General features: G+C 38.9%; 1 protein-coding gene across 1 annotated transcript in view; it reads left to right on the top strand.

The window, feature by feature from the left end:
* Positions 1 to 21427, top strand: part of LOC124803383 — a 514737-nt gene that overhangs the window by 485838 nt on the left and 7472 nt on the right. Inside the window, 4 exon segments of the mRNA XM_047264568.1 lie at positions 2013 to 2175; positions 5414 to 5527; positions 8110 to 8326; positions 11275 to 11352. Of these exon segments, the coding sequence (XP_047120524.1) occupies positions 2013 to 2175; positions 5414 to 5527; positions 8110 to 8326; positions 11275 to 11352 (572 nt within the window).

Here is a 21427-nt window from a genome sequence, read left to right as displayed (position 1 = left end):
CTGTGGCAATTGGGGACCAAATTTTCAACACACCAGATGACTTGAAAATCTCTTCAGTCAAGTTGGGTGTTCACATCAGTGTTTTAAGAGGATGAAATGATCTTTAATTATGTAAAATAGTACAAAGCGTTCCTTGATTGGAAAAGGACAGTAAGATTTATTATGAACTGGCTGATGAGAGATTCATTCTTCAGGTTAGCGTAACACATTTACAGGCTGATGCATTGTAAAATGCGCTTGAGTTCATACATAAAATTCCCTGTCTGCTGAGCCACAGCTCTCACCCCCATTCCCCACCTCCTCAGCAATTCAGTCAAGAAAACTTGCAAAATTGTAATGAGAATGAATGTGTGGCCAGTACTTACCTTCAGGAGGCAAAATTGCTATTAGTGTCTACAGGAATTCTTAATGTAGAAAATAGTACACTGTCCTAGCTGACTACATAAATATAAATCCTACTTCTTGAGAGCAAATGTTTCTTCTACCTGCCAGAAATAGTGATAGAACTGTGGCAACAGATTGCAAGGGAGTTCAGAAGTGCCTATTATACTAGGCATTCCTTTGTCCTTTCTGAAGAGGGAAACTATTTACTTCTAAAAAGCTTGATTACTACACTCTATTCTTGAATGTTTGCATCAGCTTTAATATGAATTTTGCCTCCTAAAGGATAATACTGCGCGGTTGTTCTGTCTCATTGTAATTTTTACTGTGAAGTTGTAGCATTGGTTAAATCAGGAAAAGATTATCTATGAATGACAAGTTTAATAAAAGGAAGTGTTATAGTTGGTGTCATTCCTCACCGTCCACCTCTCACTCTATTCCTTCTGCATTTTTTTAAATAGCAAATTATATGGTAGTTTTCTTAGACAAACATATTATTCTCTCCCTACATGTGTCTGTTGCAATAACAAACATGTATTTTAATGTCATGAAAAACCTGTGTTTATATTACTGTTTCTTTTTTGTTTCATGTTAAATATTTTTACATTAAAAACACTGTTTTGAGGATGTGCAGTGGTGTTGATGTGGACAAGCATTTATAAAATCCCCCATATTTTACACTCATATGATATTTAATTTTTTGGGCTCAATGATTTTTATGTGGTTAGACCAGATGCACCTTAATATTATCCAAAGTTTTACTTCTGTTAAATCACAATCAGTTACTTTAGTGAGCATTTGTTAATGGTTGTATGTGTATGACTTCAGCCACTTCATGTCTTATGAGTGAAATATATAGAACAGTTGAAGAAATAGAGGAAAAGATTATATTGTGATATAACTCAAATAAAGAGACTTCAGCTTTGTGTCAGATTAAGCATGGTAGAAGTGTTTGCCATACCTTTTTGTATGAGTTAGCTTTGGACAGAACATAGTTGTGAGAGGCTTGCAGGCAGTCGTAATGTACACAGTCTATAAACACACATTGATAATGAGAGCGTACTGTGTCACCATTCACTCCAGTTACATCGTTTCTATAGCCTTTTTTAAAAATCGCTATTTTTGTTTGGAAAAATTGATGATTACCATTAACATAACTGAAAGAACAAGCATAGAAATGAAATTAGGCTTTAGGCCTGACTTCAAATGGCAGCTAATACAATTCCCAAAGCTGGAAGGTGGAATGATGAACTACTGAAGTTCACGTTGACATGCATACCATTAAAAAGAGCATGCTGTTAGTAAGTTTCCACAGTAGCAATACACTATATTTAGTGCCAAAAGAGTCGTGGGCTAGATTCCTGTATTGCCAGCTTGATGAGTCAACCAGTCAGTCAGTCATTTAATTTCTTAGATCTTGTAAAATTTTGTTTCCACCTCTATTAATCTGGCAGTGAAAAGATAGTTAAAAGTATCAAAAATAACTAAGCTAGTCCTAACACACCATTGCACATCTTGGGAGCCTCTCAATTTTATTTATTTATATATTTTATTTTGTGTATATGTGTTTATACTATCATACATGAAGGTTAGTCCATAACTCAGTTATTTCTTTGATACTCAAAAATTAGGTGCGAGAGAGAAGTGCCCGCAGTGTACCTATGGGTCGACCATCAGGACGCTCGTCATTTTCTGGTGGTGCGCGGACACCTGACTCACTGAGTGACAATGAAAGCACTCTGCCAAGGCCTTTGCGGAAGGGGTCTGCTCCTCCTAGATCCAGCTTGACTCCAGGTATCAAAAACAGTCCTGTGAAGAATATTTACGTATGCCTGAAGTGCTAGAGTGTAGGAAGGTGAAATACTGAAGAAAAAAGTTGATGTTCGCAATGCTTTTCCTTAAACAGTAGCAGTAATCTCAAAAGTTTATTGATATGTACCTAGTTTTTATTGACTTTTGTTTTTTGTAATAAATATATATCATTAAATAAATAATAATTAAATATTGTTATGATCCTGAAAGTTTTGTTTAATGTTGAGGAAAATCTCAATACTTAGAGAAAGTTTTCCATTTCTACTCTTCAATTATTGATCATTATTCCTAAGTGCCACATCTAACATTTGTCAGGAAAATGAAATAATGATGTATCTCTGTTTCTACATAACTAATTTGTATCTGAACAATTGAGAAGATATTGCAATATCACATCATCACAAATAAGAATGAGACAAGTTAGAATATAAGTACTTTATTAAGAACATACCATGTGCCATGCCAGGAAACTTAACGGATCTAAGTGCCAGTAAGAAAGTTTTTATAAATTGTTTCTTGCAAGGACACAGTTACTAACACTATAGATTTACACAAATAGCCAGTTTATATTACAATTGTTGTTGACCATTTTCTCCAACATCTAATGTAAATGACAACAATATAACATAAATGTGAATAGCCACCTGAAGATGAAACTGTTGGTTTGCAACTGGTGATGGTAACTGTAAATAAATAGCATTAATAACAGTGGCTGGTCGTTGTTTTCTTCTTTGCAAGAATCAACTTGTATTTCACAGACAGTGCCATTCTCAGAAATGTCAGCTTATGACAAAATAGCAGGAAGAACAATTTCTTCTTCTTCTTCTTCTGCTTCTTCTTCTTCTTCTGCTTCTTCTTCTTCTTCTTCGTTCTTCCAAGTCCCGTTAATGCTGGGGCTTTACATTTTATTTGTGGTATTGCATGTACAGAAATGCAGCATTAGGTTTTTAATGAGGGGAATTGTAGTCAACAAAAACCACTTCTCATACCTTTTAAACTTTGGAACCCCAGAGAGGTACTTGCAGCAGAGTACTGAAAACACAATAGCATTTGAAATGAGTTTTGTGAAAAAATGGCACTAGGAACATTTTCCATTTCTACTCGTCAAATGTGGGCTTATGAAGCATTTATTGATAACAGTGCAAGTGAACCAAGTAAGGCCATGAAATTTGTTGTTGGCCTTGGTGAATATATAAATCTTTTTAGTTGAAAAGTTCTGGTAGACCTCAAAGGAGACCACTCACTGAATAGCAGAGTCATCGACAGACAGTGCAAAACAGGAAGTTGGCTTGATAGCATTTAGAATGAATCCTTTGTTGATCTACAGGGCGCACATGCGTGCGCTCGCACCCCCCCCCCCCCCCCCCTCACACACACACACACACACACACACACACACACACACACACACACACACACACAAAATATCCTTACATTGTGTCACACAAACAGTGCTGGGATCGCATATTGGCAGATGGACTAGGGTGGGTTGGGGTTCGAGTCATGTTGGGTGGGTAGAGGACAGGAGAGGTAGGAGACAGGAAGGGGGTTGGAGATGGTTAGCTAGCAGCTCAGAGGGAGGTAGCAGGTTTGCTGGTAGGGACTACGGGAGGGAGGGCTGGCAATTGGATGGGCTAGGCATGTTACATGCAAGGCTCGAGTCGGTGGTGTGTGGCGCACGATGAAGTGATGTGAATTGAAGGGGGGGGGGGGGGGGGGGGGGATGGACAGAACAGAGGAAACTGTTGGGTGAGGTGAGTGAGGACAATGCGTTAACTGTGATTGAGGCCAGGAGAGTTACAGGAATGAAGGATGTGTTGCAAGAGTAAGTCCCATCTGCATAGTTCAGGAATGCTAATTGTTGAGGAAAGCATCCAGGTTGCCTGGTTTGTGAAGCAGCCTTTGAAACTGAGTGTAGTGTTTTCAGCACCAACATAAAAGGACTGTACACAGATTGCATCAGAGTTGGTATTTGACATGGCTGCTTTCACTGGTGCTCCAGCCTCTGTTGAAACAGAATAAGCCTGTGACAGGACTGGAGTTGGAAGACTGTGGATTCGGGGTTTTGGGAGGCAAGGAAGGTTTCCTCTAGGTGGCTCATGAAAGTGTTGGCATAGGAGGGTGCCATGTGAGTGCCATACAGCCTGGCGATTTGTGAGTGGCATATCTACAATGACGAGACTTCCCTTGTCCTGCATGCTGGCAGTCTTTTGAGGGCGTTCACAGACAATCCTGTAACCCAACTCGTCTCGATCTCCGTTAACCCGCTGCCCCCACCTCCACTACCCAACAATCTCCCCTTCCTCTGTCCTGTAGCCCACTCCCAATCCATGTCTCTGCATTACCTACATTGTGTTCCGCATCCCACCAGCTCCACTACCTGTGCGTCACAGGCCTAGACTTTGCACCTGTCACCCCTCCCTCCTCGCATTCCTAGCCAACAATCTTGCTCCCTCCAACCGAGCCACTAGCACTGTGTATGTGTGTGCAGGCACGTGTATGTGTGTGCGTGCATGCTTTGAACAAAGGCTTTATTCTGAAAGCTAGCGAATTTTTCTCATTTGTGTGCGCTTAGTGACAACTCAAAACTTCTGCTATTCAGCAAGTTGTCTCCATTACTTCTAAATGTTTGTGATTGACATTCTGTGATGATGGATAAAAATTATGTTTAGCATACTGTGATTAATTTTGTAGCATTGTAATGAATTATCAAGGATAGTGCTGCAGAATTCTATCAATTTTGCAGTTAGGCTGTTACATTTGATATATTTATTTTTGCCAGACTTTTCATATTTCCAGGATGGTGGTCAAGTTTGTTGTCCGAGTTTGATTTTATTACGTGTCTTTTTGTCAGTACATGTGGTGTAATATGTGTACCTTCTGTTGACTAGTTAGAAGTATGTAAGGAATGTGGCCAACCAAAAAATAATTAGGAGAGTGAAGTATCTGCCATGAACTGTTTTGGTATTCCACGGTTATAAGCAATTAATACCAATGTTCTACTGATTCATTGTCATTTCGATGAAATTTTGTTTTTAGTACTTGAATTTTACATTAAACCAAATGACTGTACTGTTTACTGGGTTAGGAATTTTTTATTACTTTTGTTTGTATTTAAGTGCTATTCCTATGCTCTGAATGTATGTATGTGGTTAGCTTTCAGACAAAAATAGTTATGTCAGCAGATGAAAAGATCAACAAGAAGTATGTTATGTTCCAGGAGGAAGCCTGCCTGGCAGCAAGGCAGGAAGCAGAGCGGGTTCGAGACCAGGTAGTCGCCAGGGCAGTAAGCCTCCCAGTAGGCACGGATCCACCCTCTCTCTTGACAGCACAGGTAAAATACTTCTTGTTGAAAGTTTCCTGAAGAAAGTTTGCTTTGGTGTAGGCACTTGAAAGTAATCACTCTTGAGATATGTAAGTGACAACTTATTTAAAGAAAGAGATTTTGAAGTTGTGGGCATAAAAAAGATCAAATAACCTAACTACTAGTAATAATTTTAAGCAATGCCACTGGAAACATTAGAATGTATACCAATGTTGTGTGCTAAATTCTAAACTTCACTGCTGAATTTTGTGAAGTGTGAGCTTATCGAATTACTCAAGGTGGTCTTGTTGTTTGGGTGGCGCAATAATCTTGATAGAGTATTATGTTATTTGCTCACTTTGAATTTCAATCTCCTAATAATAAAAATGATGAGACACCTACTCAAATCAATTACTTAAAAATGTGTCAGGTTACTATACTTACTTCAGCAAATGAAATTGGGTATCCTGCCAATGAACTGAGGTCTGCTACCTGCCTTACTTACAGTTCAGACTATGCGATCACTCCGTTTCGTAGCACTACAGAATGTTGATTGATTAATTCCAGTTGCAATTCATTCACATTGTAGTCATAACGTATTATTTTTCCGCATTTTGTCAAGTGTGTGGTTGTATATTTCTGAACATTTAAAACAAGTTTCCAGTATTTGCACCACTTTAGAATCTTTTCAAGATATGACTGGATGTGTATGTGCAGCATTTCTAAAGTAGTATTTCATTATAGGTAACTGCATCTTCTGCAAAAAGTCAGAAATTACTATTAGTATTGTTCATCAGGTCGTCTGTGTACAATACGAGCAACAAAGGTCCCAAAACACGTGCCTGAGGTATGGCTGAAATTACTTCTACTTCTGTCAGGGACTAACTCTCCACCCAAGACAACATACTGCATCCATCATTTCAATCACAAATTTTGTTTGTTGTATAATGAGCAATCTGTTTGTTAAGACAGCAGCATGTTCATCCTCTGCATCCCTCCTGTACTGGGTGGTTTTAATTAAAGTACAGCCACTCAGAGGTCCAGTATGGGCTGTAATTATCATGTGGAAGATATTCTAATGTGTCGATGCAGAACCAATATATGCTAAAAAGGTCAAATAAGTGAACAAGGCATAATGTTGATTTTATTATTAACTTCTGCATACACAGTTTATTCAGTATGAGTATCAGAGATGTCAGCCAAGTACTGCATCTGCAAAATGATGTCATGAACAGTTGCTCGCAACAGTTCTGGGGCAATCTGAGCAAGGTGTTCCTGCACACTGGCCTTCAGATCAGGTAGGGATGGAAAGTGTTCTAGGTAAACACATTCTTTTAGATGTACCCAGAGCCAAAAGTCACATGGGTTCAGATCGAGTGATCTTGCAAGTCATGCATTTGGAAAACCATTGGAGATAACATGTTTGTGGAAGTTTGCGTTAAGCAGATCTTTCATTAGGAGAGCAATGTGAGGCATTGCCCCATCTTGCATGAAAACAGGGGTTTCTACACAGTTATCGTCTTCTGCAACAGGAATCACATGCTATGTAAGAAGGTCTTGATAACGTTCAGACGTCATGGTACACTTGACAGTCCCTCTGGACGTATCCTCTGAAAAGGTGAATGGACCAAGAATAACAATGCATGTGAATCCACACTACACATTCACATACAGTGAGTGCAATTGCTCTTAGTACACAACACACTGTTTAACACTGCCCCAAATTTGGAAATTATGCATATTCACTGCACCTGGTAGTGAAAAATGTGCCTCGTCACTTCACAGAATTTTGCCCGGCCACATGTCATCAACTTCAACCTGTGCCAGAAATCAAAGAGCAAATTCTGAATGTTGTGCTGCATAATGAGGTTTCAGTTAGTTCCAAGTCCGGATCTTGCATGGGTGATAATATATATAGACTGCAAACTGTTCCGTACTGTTGACCATGGGATGGACATTCCTCATGGCACAAAATGAGCATTAGCATTACCAAGGTCATGCGGTTCATGGTCAGTTACATCTACAGAAACTTTGTCAGTAACTTCCACTGGGAAAGGGTACCTTGGTCTTCCAGGTGCCACACAAAGCTCACTCATGTTCTCCAATTTAATGACATTGAGCATCTCCTCAGATTGTTCAGTCATCAATACCGTCTCAGTTCAGCACTCTAATTGCTGCAGTTCATATGAAACAGTTTCACTAATAGCACACAATCTCTTTTCTCAGTAGCCAACTGTTCAGTCACATTATGGCTTCTCAAATGACAGTGCTGATGTCGTACTGCCATAAAAACAACGTAACGTGCCAGATTTGTGTTTGGTGGCCGCAATTGTAGCTAATTTGTTTTCCAGTGTAAATGTGTTCCACATTTATGTGTTAGTGTACTACAAAGCTGCACTGCCATATGACAGCCCACACCAGATCTCTGTGAGCAGCTGCACTTTAATTATAACCACCCAATAGTTCTGTACTCATATGGAGTAAAGTTGTTACTATTTATCGGTTGCCATGTTTCTGCCTTAAATTTTATTCTCGTGGGTAGTTAAACAGTTTGTGGGTACTAAGGATCAGAACATTATCAGTATTGTTATTGCGCATATTTTGTGTTTCAGACGAAGGTACACCAAGCCGTATTCCAGTACAGAGGCGAACAGTTGGTGCTGCAGCAACACCACCAGCCAGGGGTGGAACCTCTGGTAGCAGTTCGCGTAAACTCACAGCTCCTGTGAATGGCACACCTGGGGGCAGCCGGCCTCGAACACCGACAGGGGGCAGCAGGCCACGAACGCCGACGGGGCTTCTCAGTCCTGCCAGTGGTTCTTCCTCGAGGTACAAACACACACATTTTACTTGATACTTTGAATGTATTTAGTTGTACCTTGAATGACCAAAGATTCTTATTCTTAAATGTTACCAGAATACCACATTTGAAGAGAAGTAATGGCACCATTACATGCCTTCATTTCTTAGTTATCATGGTGTGTAAAGGATATGGAATAGAATAAAGGCCACAAGTGTTGGAGTATTTGATTTTGAAGGAAAGCAACACAGTAGAGCCATTTAATTGTCATGCATAGTATCTCATGTTTCTGGGACAGATTTTCCAATTTTCATTATTATGACGATCGTAGCATACCAGGAAATGAGAAATTCAGAGGTGAAAGACTAGTTGGTCATCTAAATTTTCCTGATAACATTGTACCGTTTGCCTCTATTGCCAAATAGAAGAACTTAATAGACAGAGTTTTAAAGTGGGGTTAAATGTCTTAAACTGTAATTATTACAGACAGAATAAATTAACAGCAGAGTTGTAGAATTACTATGAGTTTATGTAAGCTCATCAGACAAAATGCTAATCATTGCCTTAAAAGAGCACATTGGTCAATTTGGAACTGGTGAAGCACCACATGACTGGCTATCAGCCAGTTGTGTGACACTCCACCTCTGACATAAGTCGCAGCATTGACGTAGTGTATAGGTGCCAGTAAATTGATTGGAATCGGTGCAGTAATATGAGTAAATATGCAGATGTGACAGTGGTAGAGAGGAGCTATTGTGCCAATGATGACTCAGTGAATGAAGTTGTGCAGTAGTTGATGTTTCACCCAGAGTATCCAGTGTGTTTGTAAGGATAGTATACCACTAGCAGCCATGTAATATGACATAAGAATATGGTCATTAGAATATCCTAACTGACAATAACTCACAACAAGTGTAATACCACATCAGGGACAGTTGGTCTCAAACTCGACAGGAATTGCTGTTGTCAGGGTATGCAGATCAGTTTCAACAAGTTTCTGAGTGAAGATTACAAAGGGAACTGCATGCAGTTGACATTGTGGGTCGAGTTCCTAACGAATGGCCATTGCTCACAGAGGCGTAAAAAGCTACATGACTTCAGTGGGTCAGAGAAACTGGACACTACCTGACTGAAGGTGTGTTGTGTCATCTGGCAAGACTTCTTGTGCACTGATGACCCAGTGAGGTGTTTAACTCACATTGTGTGGAGGGTGCTGCTCTTTCGTTATTCATGTGATGCTTTTTCACTATGACTTGAGCTCACTCATTCTGGTTATGGCGAATATGAAGTAAGTGTTTACTTCAGCATTCTTGGTGACTGAGTATTGCTCCTTCTTCTATATCTTCACAATCTGTATGCTGTAGACACATCTGTTGTTCTGTGGCAATAATAATGATATATTTATGTGAAACTTCCTGGCATATTAAAACTGTGTGCCAGTCTGAGACTCGAACTCAGGACCTTTGCCTTTCGCGGATTTGACCATCTGAGCAACCCAAGCACGACTCACAACCCTATATATTAATGTGATGTCTCCTGAGTTGAATAATTTTTTGTCTGGTGTGCTTATGTAAGGCAGTTGAAGACAGTGAAAGAATGGGCATCAAAATACATAAATAGATGAGTAAAAGTGTCCAGGAGTGCTTTTGTGAAACAAAACAGAGTTTTCTAAGTGAAGAATCCAATGTGCCTGAAGTGGAAAGTTCACGATCTGTTTTGATGTACAGTTAGGAAACATGAAATTACTGTGTGAAAACCATTCAGCTTGGCAAGCAAAGGGGAGTTATATTGGGCATTACTGGAAGAGGCAGAGAAGCAAACAAATGATAGAGGCAACATAATTGATAACTAATGAAATTGAATTAGAGGTGGCTGGGATATATAGCAGGAGATAGTATTGGATGGTCAGTACTCCAAGGAATTACTTTGCTAGATCTCAAAAAATGAAGAGAAAGTAATGATAGTGGAGAGGAGGATTATATTAGCTCGTATTGTAAACAATTGCATGTGGTGGAATTGGAAGACATCCCTCCTGCCACCCCCCCCCCCCCCCCCCCCCCCAAAAAAAAAAAAAAAAAAAAAGGGTATATGAATGGGAAGGGAGAACTGCCACTTTATCCATTATCTTCCCTCCATGATGTTCTTTTGTACTCACTTAGGATATATGAAGCAGTATGTACAAAGTTTCAAAAATCTGCCATCAATTTTGAATAAGACAGTGACTGTATGAAACTCTTTGTTATTCATCAGTTTGTAAGTTGAGTTGTGCGCTTAGGTCCATGGAAATAGGGAACTTAAATGTTGAACATTTACGCTTTGTACCAGATGTCTTTATGTTCATACATCAGATTCTTATATTGAAGTTAAGAAAATAAGTTTTTTGTTTGTTTGTTTTTGATAATTGAATGTGCAGATAATATTGTAATTCAAATAATAATTTTTAGGTTAGAAACAGTTCACACAGCATCACATGTATCATCGTCTACTGGCACACGAAATAGGTAAATAAAATTGGGTGATACATTGTGCAGAGGAATTAGATGGGTTATGACTGTGGTGTTGGAATTTGGGTTCCGTGGCTGTCCTCGTGTATTTGTTGTGCCACACTGTTGATGGTCTTAAATGTGATTGTTGTTTTCCAACAACACAAACAACATATGTGACAACTGCTTATATTTTATGGGCACTTGAGTAGACATATAATTGAGCACTTGCACACTCAAGTGGAAGGACTTTGTATTTTCAGTAAATGAAACTGGGCTTCTAAATTCAAAAAAATTCAGTGCAATCATTGAATGAGTCTAATCAAAGCAATTTTTGAAAACTCTAACTTTTCTGATTTGACGTTAGATTTATTGAGAAAGTTTGAATATTTTCCCAAAATCTGCAAACTCAATCACTGTTAAGAGAATATTAAGTTTCTTGCAAACTTGAAATCTCACCTACAAATATCACAGATTTGATTTTGTTTTTGTAGCAAACACTCAAGGATTCCAGTTTATGTAGGTTCACCAGAAACAGATGTTACTTCACCTCCTTCCTATGCTTCTTCAGGGTAAACGTTTATAACTTCTTTCTATATATGTGTGTATGTGACTTTTTCCTGCCTTTTATTGCTGTGAATTTTTTTCCTGCCTTTTATTGCTTCCATTTGTTTGCTATCCATTTTATTTCTGCATATTTAATTTCATTGCAGCCCCTTTTGTATTGTATAACAAAGAAGAAACTCCTTGCGAAGAGTAATTTCTGTGCATTGGGTCCTGCAGCTCTTGTAAACTTAAAGAAAGACACCATTTTAAACAACAGTAGCAACAACACATTTTATTAATCTTCCTGCAACTAGTTTTGAGTGCAAGTCATCATCAGGCAGTACCAGTATTATGAAATCAAGCTGTTTGGGAAGTATCTATATTACTTAAAACCACCCATTGTATTTCAGTAAGATGAAATGTTTCCAACATGGTTAAATTTTACAGAGGTATGTGAATCAAATGCTATACCCGTGAAACAGTGATGTCATCATTGTTTTGTATCTAATGCATTAAGTTAGTTCTTAATTTTTTTTTCAATGTGGTCTGCTGCGAGAGCCATCAGAAATAAAGGTATAAGGCTGGTGGCAGCATATTATGTTCACAGACATGACAGATAAGTCATAGAGATACATATGGTTAAACAGTTAATAGTTTACCTATCACTGGCAGCCAATTCATGTCAAAGTTGTCCTTTCGTAACTGTGAATTAAATCTACTGATTTAAGATATTATCATTAACCCCCCCCCCCCCATCCCCTTTCTCCCATTCTTTACAGAAGTGAACTCCCATGTATACATACAGAAGTTGCAGCATTAGAAAATTGTAGCGAAATGCAGGAAGATCTGCAGCGGATAGGCACTTGGTGCAGGGAGTGGCAACTGTCCCTTAACATAGACAGATGTAATGTATTGCGAATACATAGAAAGAAGGATCCTTTATTGTATGATTATATGATAGCGGAACAAACACTGGTAGCAGTTACTTCTGTAAAATATCTGGGAGTATGCGTGCGGAACGATTTGAAGTGGAATGATCATATAAAATTAATTGTTGGTAAGGCGGGTACCAGGTTGAGATTCATTGGGAGAGTGCTTAGAAAATGTAGTCCATCAACAAAGGAGGTGGCTTACAAAACACTCGTTCGACCTATACTTGAGTATTGCTCATCAGTGTGGGATCCATACCAGATCGGTTTGACGGAGGAGATAGAGAAGATCCAAAGAAGAGCGGCGCGTTTCGTCACAGGGTTATTTGGTAACCGTGATAGCGTTACGGAGATGTTTAATAAACTCAAGTGGCAGACTCTGCAAGAGAGGCGCTCTGCATCGCGGTGTAGATTGCTCGCCAGGTTTCGAGAGGGTGCGTTTCTGGATGAGGTATCAAATATATTGCTTCCCCCTACTTATACCTCCCGAGGAGATCACGAATGTAAAATTAGAGAGATTAGAGCGCGCACGGAGGCTTTCAGACAGTCGTTCTTCCCGCGAACCATACGCGACTGGAACAGGAAAGGGAGGTAAAGACAGTGGCATGTAAAGTGCCCTCCACCACACACCGTTGGGTGGCTTGCGGAGTATAAATGTAGATGTAGATGTAGATAAATTAGCTTCAGATGTCTTATCACCTTACAAATGACTGTTAAAAGTGAAAGATTCGTTTATCATTCCATTGACATCTAGGTCATTAGAAACAGAACACGAGTTCATTTTAGGGAGGGATTGGGAAAGAAATCAGTCATACACTTTCAAATGTTCCATCCTGACATTTGCCTCAAGCAGTTTAGGGAATTCGTGGAAAACCTAAATCTGGATGGGTGTATGTGAATTTGAAGCATCATGTGTGTATGATGTCATATCTCCTGAATGTTGTGTCACACAATGACATATCCTGAATGATGTGTCACACAATGACATAATTTTGTAGGTATGACCTGTGGTGTATCTGGATACTATCAGCGAAATTAGTAGTAAAGAAGTAAGTGCTTCATGCTGAACTTTTAATGTATGAAGAACGAAAATGTTTCTCCTTTCATTATTTCAGTGGAAAAGAGGGGGGGGTAGGCAAGGAAAAGTTTCAAAACGGTTTGAAAATATGTTTAAAATTTATTGAAACTCGTTAAGTGCTCTCATTCTCAAATAGTGAAAGAGCATAATCTGGATAATTTGCGCACTGTGAGTTACACTGCCTCAAGACCTCAAGACATACAGTGAAACCTCTATATAATGATTTTCAAGGGACCACAAATTCTGAACACTGTATAGAGGAAAACACTATAAAGAGGAAGGCTTCCAAATAATAATTATAGGGCATTACTGAAGACTGGGATACCACTAACCAGCTTTGACAAATGGTGCCAGATGACATTTCAAATTTTCACAACACTGTAATATGATATTCATTGAAAATGATCAATGTATCAAATGATTAGTTTTTAGTAATTAAAACATGGGGCCCGGTAGATGGATGGGTGAAAGTAAATGGATCAGTTTGTACTGTAAAAATTTATAACAGATTCTTAAGATATGACATCACCGTCCAAAGCTGACAGGTGGTATCCCATTCTTCAGTTGACCCTCTTATAGAATATGAGCCAATTTTGTTTATGATATACTGAACATATTACATAAAAACACAGTAAATGGTACAGTTTAAAAAAGAATTAGTTACAAAAAATTATTTTAATAATTAAATTATGAAACGGAACTTAAATTTGCATAAAACTCTAGGAACCCATGCAATCTGAAAATCACATACCTAAGATTTTTTAAAATATTCAAGCCAGCATGTTTGTTTTCTATTTCTCCTAGACTCTATGGCAATCATTTCTTGCTCGAAATGAGCAAGTTGAACTACTGTTCTGTCCTCAAGTCTGGGGCCCATCATGTATCGCCTGAATGTTTTAAAGGCTTCAGCTGCCTTAGTATATGAGGGCACAGGGTCATCTTCCCTGTCACTGTCACTTTCACTACCACAATAATTCTCCAAGTTTCTCTCTGCAGTCAGCTCCTCAATACTTTTTACTCCTGTGGTTGCCACATTGTCATCCACAGCCACAAAGTCCTCAAAAATGACAGAATCACTGCCTATTAATTCCTGAAACTCTTGCAAATCACTTGCAACATCTTCCACAGGAGCTGCCATCTCATTCTCACAGAATCCCGCTTTTCTGAAACAGTTTTTAATAGTTTCAGCACTCACTTCCCTCCACGAGTACTTAATTAAATTCATTACCTGTAAAATATTCAGCTTCAATTGTGAGGTCTGCTGGCTTCATGGTTTTCTTTGGTCCATCAAATTCAAGGCCTTTTCTAATAACAGAAACCTTCTCTTCCATAGAGATGTTCCTCCACTTCTCACTCATGTCCACCGATTATTAAAAAAATTATATCGAAGACACACTCTTACTAGACAAACAAACTGTTTGCTTCTCAGCTCACACAACACGCTACAAATACAAAGCATCAACTGAAATGGCGCCAAAAAGATCGGAAGCAGAATGTGTGTCACGTCACATGACCGGGTCGTGCCGCTGACATATGAGCTATCTGAGCCGGTGCAAACTGTGAATCCATGGAATGGAAAATGATGCGTCTACATCCAGTCACTTAAACATTATAAAGAGCTAAATAATTGACCAGGGTTCCAAAAATATGAGCGTTACATGGAGGAAATTGTAATATAGAGGAAACGCAGTAAAGAGCAAAATTTAACATTGTTTATATGGGCTTTTAGTCGGGACCAAAAAAATGGACGTAACATAGAGGAAAACATTATATGGGGGAATGTTATAAAGAGGTTTCACTGTATATAGTTTCTAACTTAAATACTTGGCTTAGTGTAAGGTTATACTGCTCAATGAGTAGATTGTGACGCATTTTAAATTTTTAACTTCAGTTATAATTATGTGGTCAATAGCCTTGTCGCAGTTGTGACACAAGTTCCCTTCAGATCACCGAAGTTAAGCACTGTTGGGCTGAGCTAGCACCTGGATGGGTGACCATCCAGTCTGCCGAGCACGGTTGGCAAGCAGGGTGCACTCCGACCTTGTGAGACAAACTGAGGAGCTACTTGATTGAGAAGTAGTGGCTCCGTTCTCATAAACTTACTTACGGCTGGGAGAGTGGTGTGCTGACCACATACCCCTCCGTATCCACATCCAGTGACACCTGTGGCCTGAGGCAGCCAGTCTGTACTGTTGGGCCTTCCAAGGCCTGTTTGGATGGAGTTTAGTTTAGTAAAAAATGTGTGAAATACTTGGATATTGAGTGAAAGCAGAGACGGAAGCTTGGTGCTTCTAGGGATGTGGGAGCCTCAGTTTCAAATGTGGTGCTAGCTCTTCTTGCCGCTTGACGTAATTGGTCTTGTGGTTGTGTTCTACTTCTGATGATGACTGTGGAGACAAGTGTCAAAAAGCTCGACTCCTTTGTTCAGAGTGACACAGATTGTGAACAGAAGATTTTAGTTGCACATGTCTCTGTGAAAGGAGAGGTATATGAGGTACTAAAAACCAGAGTTTTATTGCCCATGGAAACCATTCCGTAAACAATCTGCAATTGTGACCAGGTGACTGTGTGACCATTTTAGCCATTTACTAATGTATATGTGCCTGTTTAGTTAAATTCGTATATATATTCTTGATTTCTGATAAATAATTTAGGAGTAAAGGTAACAACTCACCAAATAGTGGATGCTACTAGTAATTGTCAGACACACAAACAACACCGAAAACTGGCTAGCTTTCAGGTGAATCCTTTTTCAAGCTAGAGTACAAATATACATAATGCATTGACACTTGTAGGGGCCACGCGTCCTCTAGTTCAAGAAACAATTCATCTGAAAGCTTATAAGTTTTCAGTGTTGTTTATGTGCCCATTAACAACTCAATGTCACCACATTCAGCAAGTTGTTACCTTTACTCCAAAATTATTCATGTTCAGCCACACCTTTCCATTATCATGTAGTTTTGTTTTAAAATATTCAGAAATTTCCATCCTTCTCTTTTTATAGGCTTGTAAGATTTGTTTTTAGGTCTACACTGAGATGTGATTCTCTCCCAGATTTGTACCAATTGCCATGCTGTCATGTTAGCTAACTTTTTCGTAAATAAAAAATTCTTGAACGACAATGTTCATTTAATCAGGAAAGTTATCAGTTAGTGATGTAATGTCAACATTGGTTTTATCTATTTTGGTGACAACAACAATATCAAAGTTCAAAACAAAACATGAAGTAAATAAGAACATTCATTTCTTAAAGTGAAAGTGATTAATAAAATCTCAATGCATAAATTTGATAAATTCTGTAAGCCAACACCTCCCCCCATGAACCATGGACCTTGCCGTTGGTGGGGAGGCTTGCGTGCCTCAGCGATACAGATGGCCGTACCGTAGGTGCAACCACAACGGAGAGGTATCTGTTGAGAGGCCAGACAAACATGTGGTTCCTGAAGAGGGGCAGCAGACTTTTCAGTAGTTGCAGGGGCAACAGTCTGGATGATTGACTGATCTGGCCTTGTAACATTAACCAAAACGGCCTTGCTGTGCTGGTACTGCAAACGGCTGAAAGCAAGGGGAAACTACAGCCGTAATTTTTCCCGAGGACATGCAGCTTTACTGTATGATTAAATGATGATGGCGCCCTCTTGGGTAAAATATTCCGGAGGTAAAATAGTCCCCCATTCGGATCTCCGGGCGGGGACTACTCAAGAGGACGTCGTTATCAGGAGAAAGAAACCTGGCATTCTACGGATCAGAGCGTGGAATGTCAGATCCCTTAATCGGGCAGGTAGGTTAGAAAATTTAAAAAGGGAAATGGATAGGTTAAAGTTAGATATAGTGGGAATTAGTGAAGTTCGGTGGCAGGAGGAACAAGACTTTTGGTCAGGTGATTACAGGGTTATAAATACAAAATCAAATAGGGGTAATGCAAGAGTAGGTTTAATAATGAATAAAAAAATAGGAATGCGGGTCAGCTACTACAAACAGCATAGTGAACGCATTATTGTGGCCAAGATAGACACAACGCCCATGCCTACTACAGTAGTACAAGTTTATATGCCAACTAGCTCTGCAGATGATGAAGAAATAGATGAAATGTATGACGAGATAAAATAAATTATTCAGGTAGTGAAGGGAGACGAAAATTTAATAGTCATGGGTGACTGGAATTCGTCAGTAGGAAAAGGGAGAGAAGGAAACATAGTAGGTGAATATGGATTGGGGGGGAAGAAATGAAAGAGGAAGCCGCCTTGTAGAATTTTGCACAGAGCATAACTTAATCATAGCTAACACTTGGTTCAAGGATCATAAAAGAAGATTGTATACCTGGAAGAATCCTGGAGATACTAAAAGGTATCAGATAGATTGCATAATGGTAAGACAGAGATTTAGGAACCAGGTTTTAAATTGTAAGACATTTCCAGGGGCAGGTGTGGACTCTGACCACAATCTATTGGTTATGAACTGTAGATTAAAACTGAAGAAACTGCAAAAAGGTGGGAATTTAAGGAGATGGGACCTGGATAAACTGAAAGAACCAGAGGTTCTACAGAGTTTCAGGGAGAGCATAAGGGAACAATTGACAGGAATGGGGGAAAGAAATACAGTAGAAGAAGGATGGGTAGCTCTGAGGGATGAAGTAGTGAAGGCAGCAGACGATCAAGTAGGTAAAAAGACGAGGGCTAATAGAAATCCTTGGGTAACAGAAGAAATATTGAATTTAATTGATGAAAGGAGAAAATATAAAAATGCAGTAAATGAAGCAGGCAAAAAGGAATACAAACGTCTCAAAAATGAGATCGACAGAAAGTGCAAAATGGCTAAGCAGGGATGGCTAGAGGACAAATGTAAGGATGTAGAGGCTTGTCTCACTAGGGGTAAGATAGATACTGCCTACAGGAAAATTAAAGAGACCTTTGGAGAGAAGAGAACCACTTGTATGAATATCAAGAGCTCAGATGGCAACCCAGTTCTAAGCAAAGAAGGGAAGGCAGAAAGGTGGAAGGAGTATATAGAGGGTTTATACAAGGTCGATGTACTTGAGGACAATATTATGGAAATGGAAGAGGATGTAGATGAAGATGAAATGGGAGATAAGATACTGCGTGAAGAGTTTGACAGAGCACTGAAAGACCTGAGTCGAAACAAGGCCCCGGGAGTAGACAACATTCCATTAAAACTACTGATGGCCTTGGGAGAGCCAGTCATGACAAAACTCTACCATCTGGTGAGCAAGATGTATGAGTGAGGCGAAATACCCACAGACTTCAAGAAGAATATAATAATTTCAATCCCAAAGAAAGCAGGTGTTGACAGATGTGAAAATTACCGAACTATCAGTTTAATAAGTCACAGCTGCAAAATACTAATGCGAATTCTTTACAGACGAATGGAAAAACTGGTAGAAGCGGACCTCGGGGAAGATCAGTTTGGATTCCGTAGAAATGTTGGAACACGTGAGGCAATACTAACCTTACGACTTATCTTAGAAGAAAGATTAAGAAAAGGCAAACCTACGTTTCTAGCATTTGTAGACTTAGAGAAAGCTTTTGACAATGTTAACTGGACTACTCTCTTTCAAATTCTGAAGGTGGCAGGGGTAAAATACAGGGAGCCGAAGGCTATTTACTATTTGTACAGAAAGCAGATGGCAGTTATAAGAATCGAGGGGCATGAAAGGGAAGCAGTGGTTGGGAAAGGAGTGAGACAGGGTTGTAGCCTCTCCCCGATGTTATTCAATCTGTATATTGAGCAAGCAGTAAAGGAAACAAAAGAAAAATTCGGAGCAGGTATTAAAATTCATGGAGAAGAAGTAAAAACTTTGAGGTTCGCTGATGACATTGTAATTCTGTCAGAGACAGCAAAGGACTTGGAAGAGCAGTTGAACGGAATGGACAGTGTCTTGAAAGGAGGATATAAGATGAACATCAACAAAAGCAAAACGAGGATAATGGAATGTAGTCAAATTAAATCGGGTGATGCTGAGGGGATTAGATTAGGAAATGAGACACTTAAAGTAGTAATGGAGTTTTGCTATTTAGGGAGTAAAATAACTGATGATGGTCGAAGTAGAGAGGATATAAAATGTAGACTGGCAATGGTAAGGAAATCGTTTCTGAAGAAGAGAAATTTGTTAACATCGAGTATAGATTTAAGTGTCAGGAAGTCGTTTCTGAAAGTATTTGTATGGAGTGTAGCGATGTATGGAAGTGAAACATGGACGATAACCAGTTTGGACAAGAAGAGAATACAAGCTTTCGAAATGTGGTGCTACAGAAGAATGCTGAAGATAAGGTGGGTAGATCACGTAACTAATGAGGAGGTATTGAATAGGATTGGGGAGAAGAGAAGTTTGTGGCACAACTTGACTAGAACAAGGGATTGGTTGGTAGGACATGTTTTGAGGCATCAAGGGATCACAAATTTAGCATTGGAGGGCAGCGTAGCAGGTAAAAATCGTAGAGGGAGACCAAGAGATCAATACACTAAGCAGATTCAGAAGGATGTAGGTTGCAGTAGGTACTGGGAGATGAAGGAGCTTGCACAGGATAGAGTAGCATGGAGAGCTGCATCAAACCAGTCTCAGGACTGAAGACCACGACGACGACGTAAGCCAACAAAAGCAGATAGTCTTACACCCAACTCTTCACTTCATCCCCTAGTTGACAAAAAGGCCTACTTTCAGGCCCTGATAAAACATTTTAGCAAATTTTCCCTGTGCAAGAGAAGATTAACATTTTATAGGATACCCGAGTACAGAACTTCCAACAATGATCTTCATTCTGGTGTTACCCTTATAAAACATACACAACAACATTAAAAATGCCAATATTAATGAAGAAATTATATTAGAGAGAGAGAGAGAGAGTCTACACTAAGGAATTGTTAGTTTATTATGTTATCATATTTGGGGAGCATTTTGATAAAAACCAGGTAAGTGTTCTGTAAAATAAGAGATTATCTTTTATACTTCTGATATGCCCAAGATTAACCTGTAACACAGTATTCACAAGACTCTATAATATGCACAACCGACTAATACAAAAATAGCTGTGATAATTGTAATAAGTTCTATATGGGACAAACAGTGCAGAACTTTATTACAGGATATGAGGCGGACCACCAAACACCCCCCCCCCCCCCTCCCCCCTTCCACACCAGTATTTTTTTCATTTTACCAATTATAATGGCTGGTTTTAGGTGTTATGGGTTCTTCAGATTGCTCATTTACAATAAAGGTACTACCTGACTGTGATATTCTCTTGTAACAAGTTGCGGGAAATGAAAAAGATAAATTGAAATGATGACATATTAATTAGTAATTGAGAAGCTGATGTTCCATAAATTCAACCCTATATTCTGATCTGCATGATTAGTTTGTTTCATGTCTGTTTAATTGCACATAGGTTTGCATGTGGTGCGTGTGTTTTCACACATTAGTAATAAATAAATTGGGACCTGACGCTTGCAGGCATTTGTGTGTGTTCCTACTGTTACTTAAAACTTAATGTGCTAACCTAGCACTGTTGATATGAGTGGCATTCCCTCTACTTTTCATTATTTTATGGTCGGACTGGTGTTTAATATTAGTCTTATTGATCTGATGACTATACCATTAACAATATTGGAGTCAGAGGAATTTTCACTAAGTGGGAAGTATTTCCTTTTCATTGCGAAGAAATAAAACCGTTCATTTTAATATATAGTCCTTTTATTTGACCTGTTTTCACACCTAAGTGCAAGAAATTTTCTTGTACATTTCTCTATAACTTTCCAATTCTGTTTGGGGTGGGGGGACTCTTCATAAATAAAAAAACCCAGTTGCAAAATATTTTTTCTTGGAATAATTCCTCTGTACTGCTATTTATTTTTGTCTTCTCATAAAAGAACTAACTCATTTCATGAGGTGGAATTATATATTACATTTGCAATACATTGTATTTTTTTTTCTTTTTCCATTGTACTAATAGAGCAGTAAAGACAGTACTGCATTGTCTGCATCTTGTAAAATGCGCATGAAACAGGGAAAGAAACACATTTGTGTGATTATATAGAAATAAAGCTAATGTAGATACATTGATGTAAAATATTATGAATGTT

The sequence above is a fragment of the Schistocerca piceifrons genome, chromosome 6 (assembly GCF_021461385.2).
Source record: "Schistocerca piceifrons isolate TAMUIC-IGC-003096 chromosome 6, iqSchPice1.1, whole genome shotgun sequence".
Taxonomy (NCBI): Eukaryota; Metazoa; Arthropoda; class Insecta; order Orthoptera; family Acrididae; genus Schistocerca; species Schistocerca piceifrons.
This window is presented reverse-complemented; position numbering and strand designations above follow the sequence as displayed.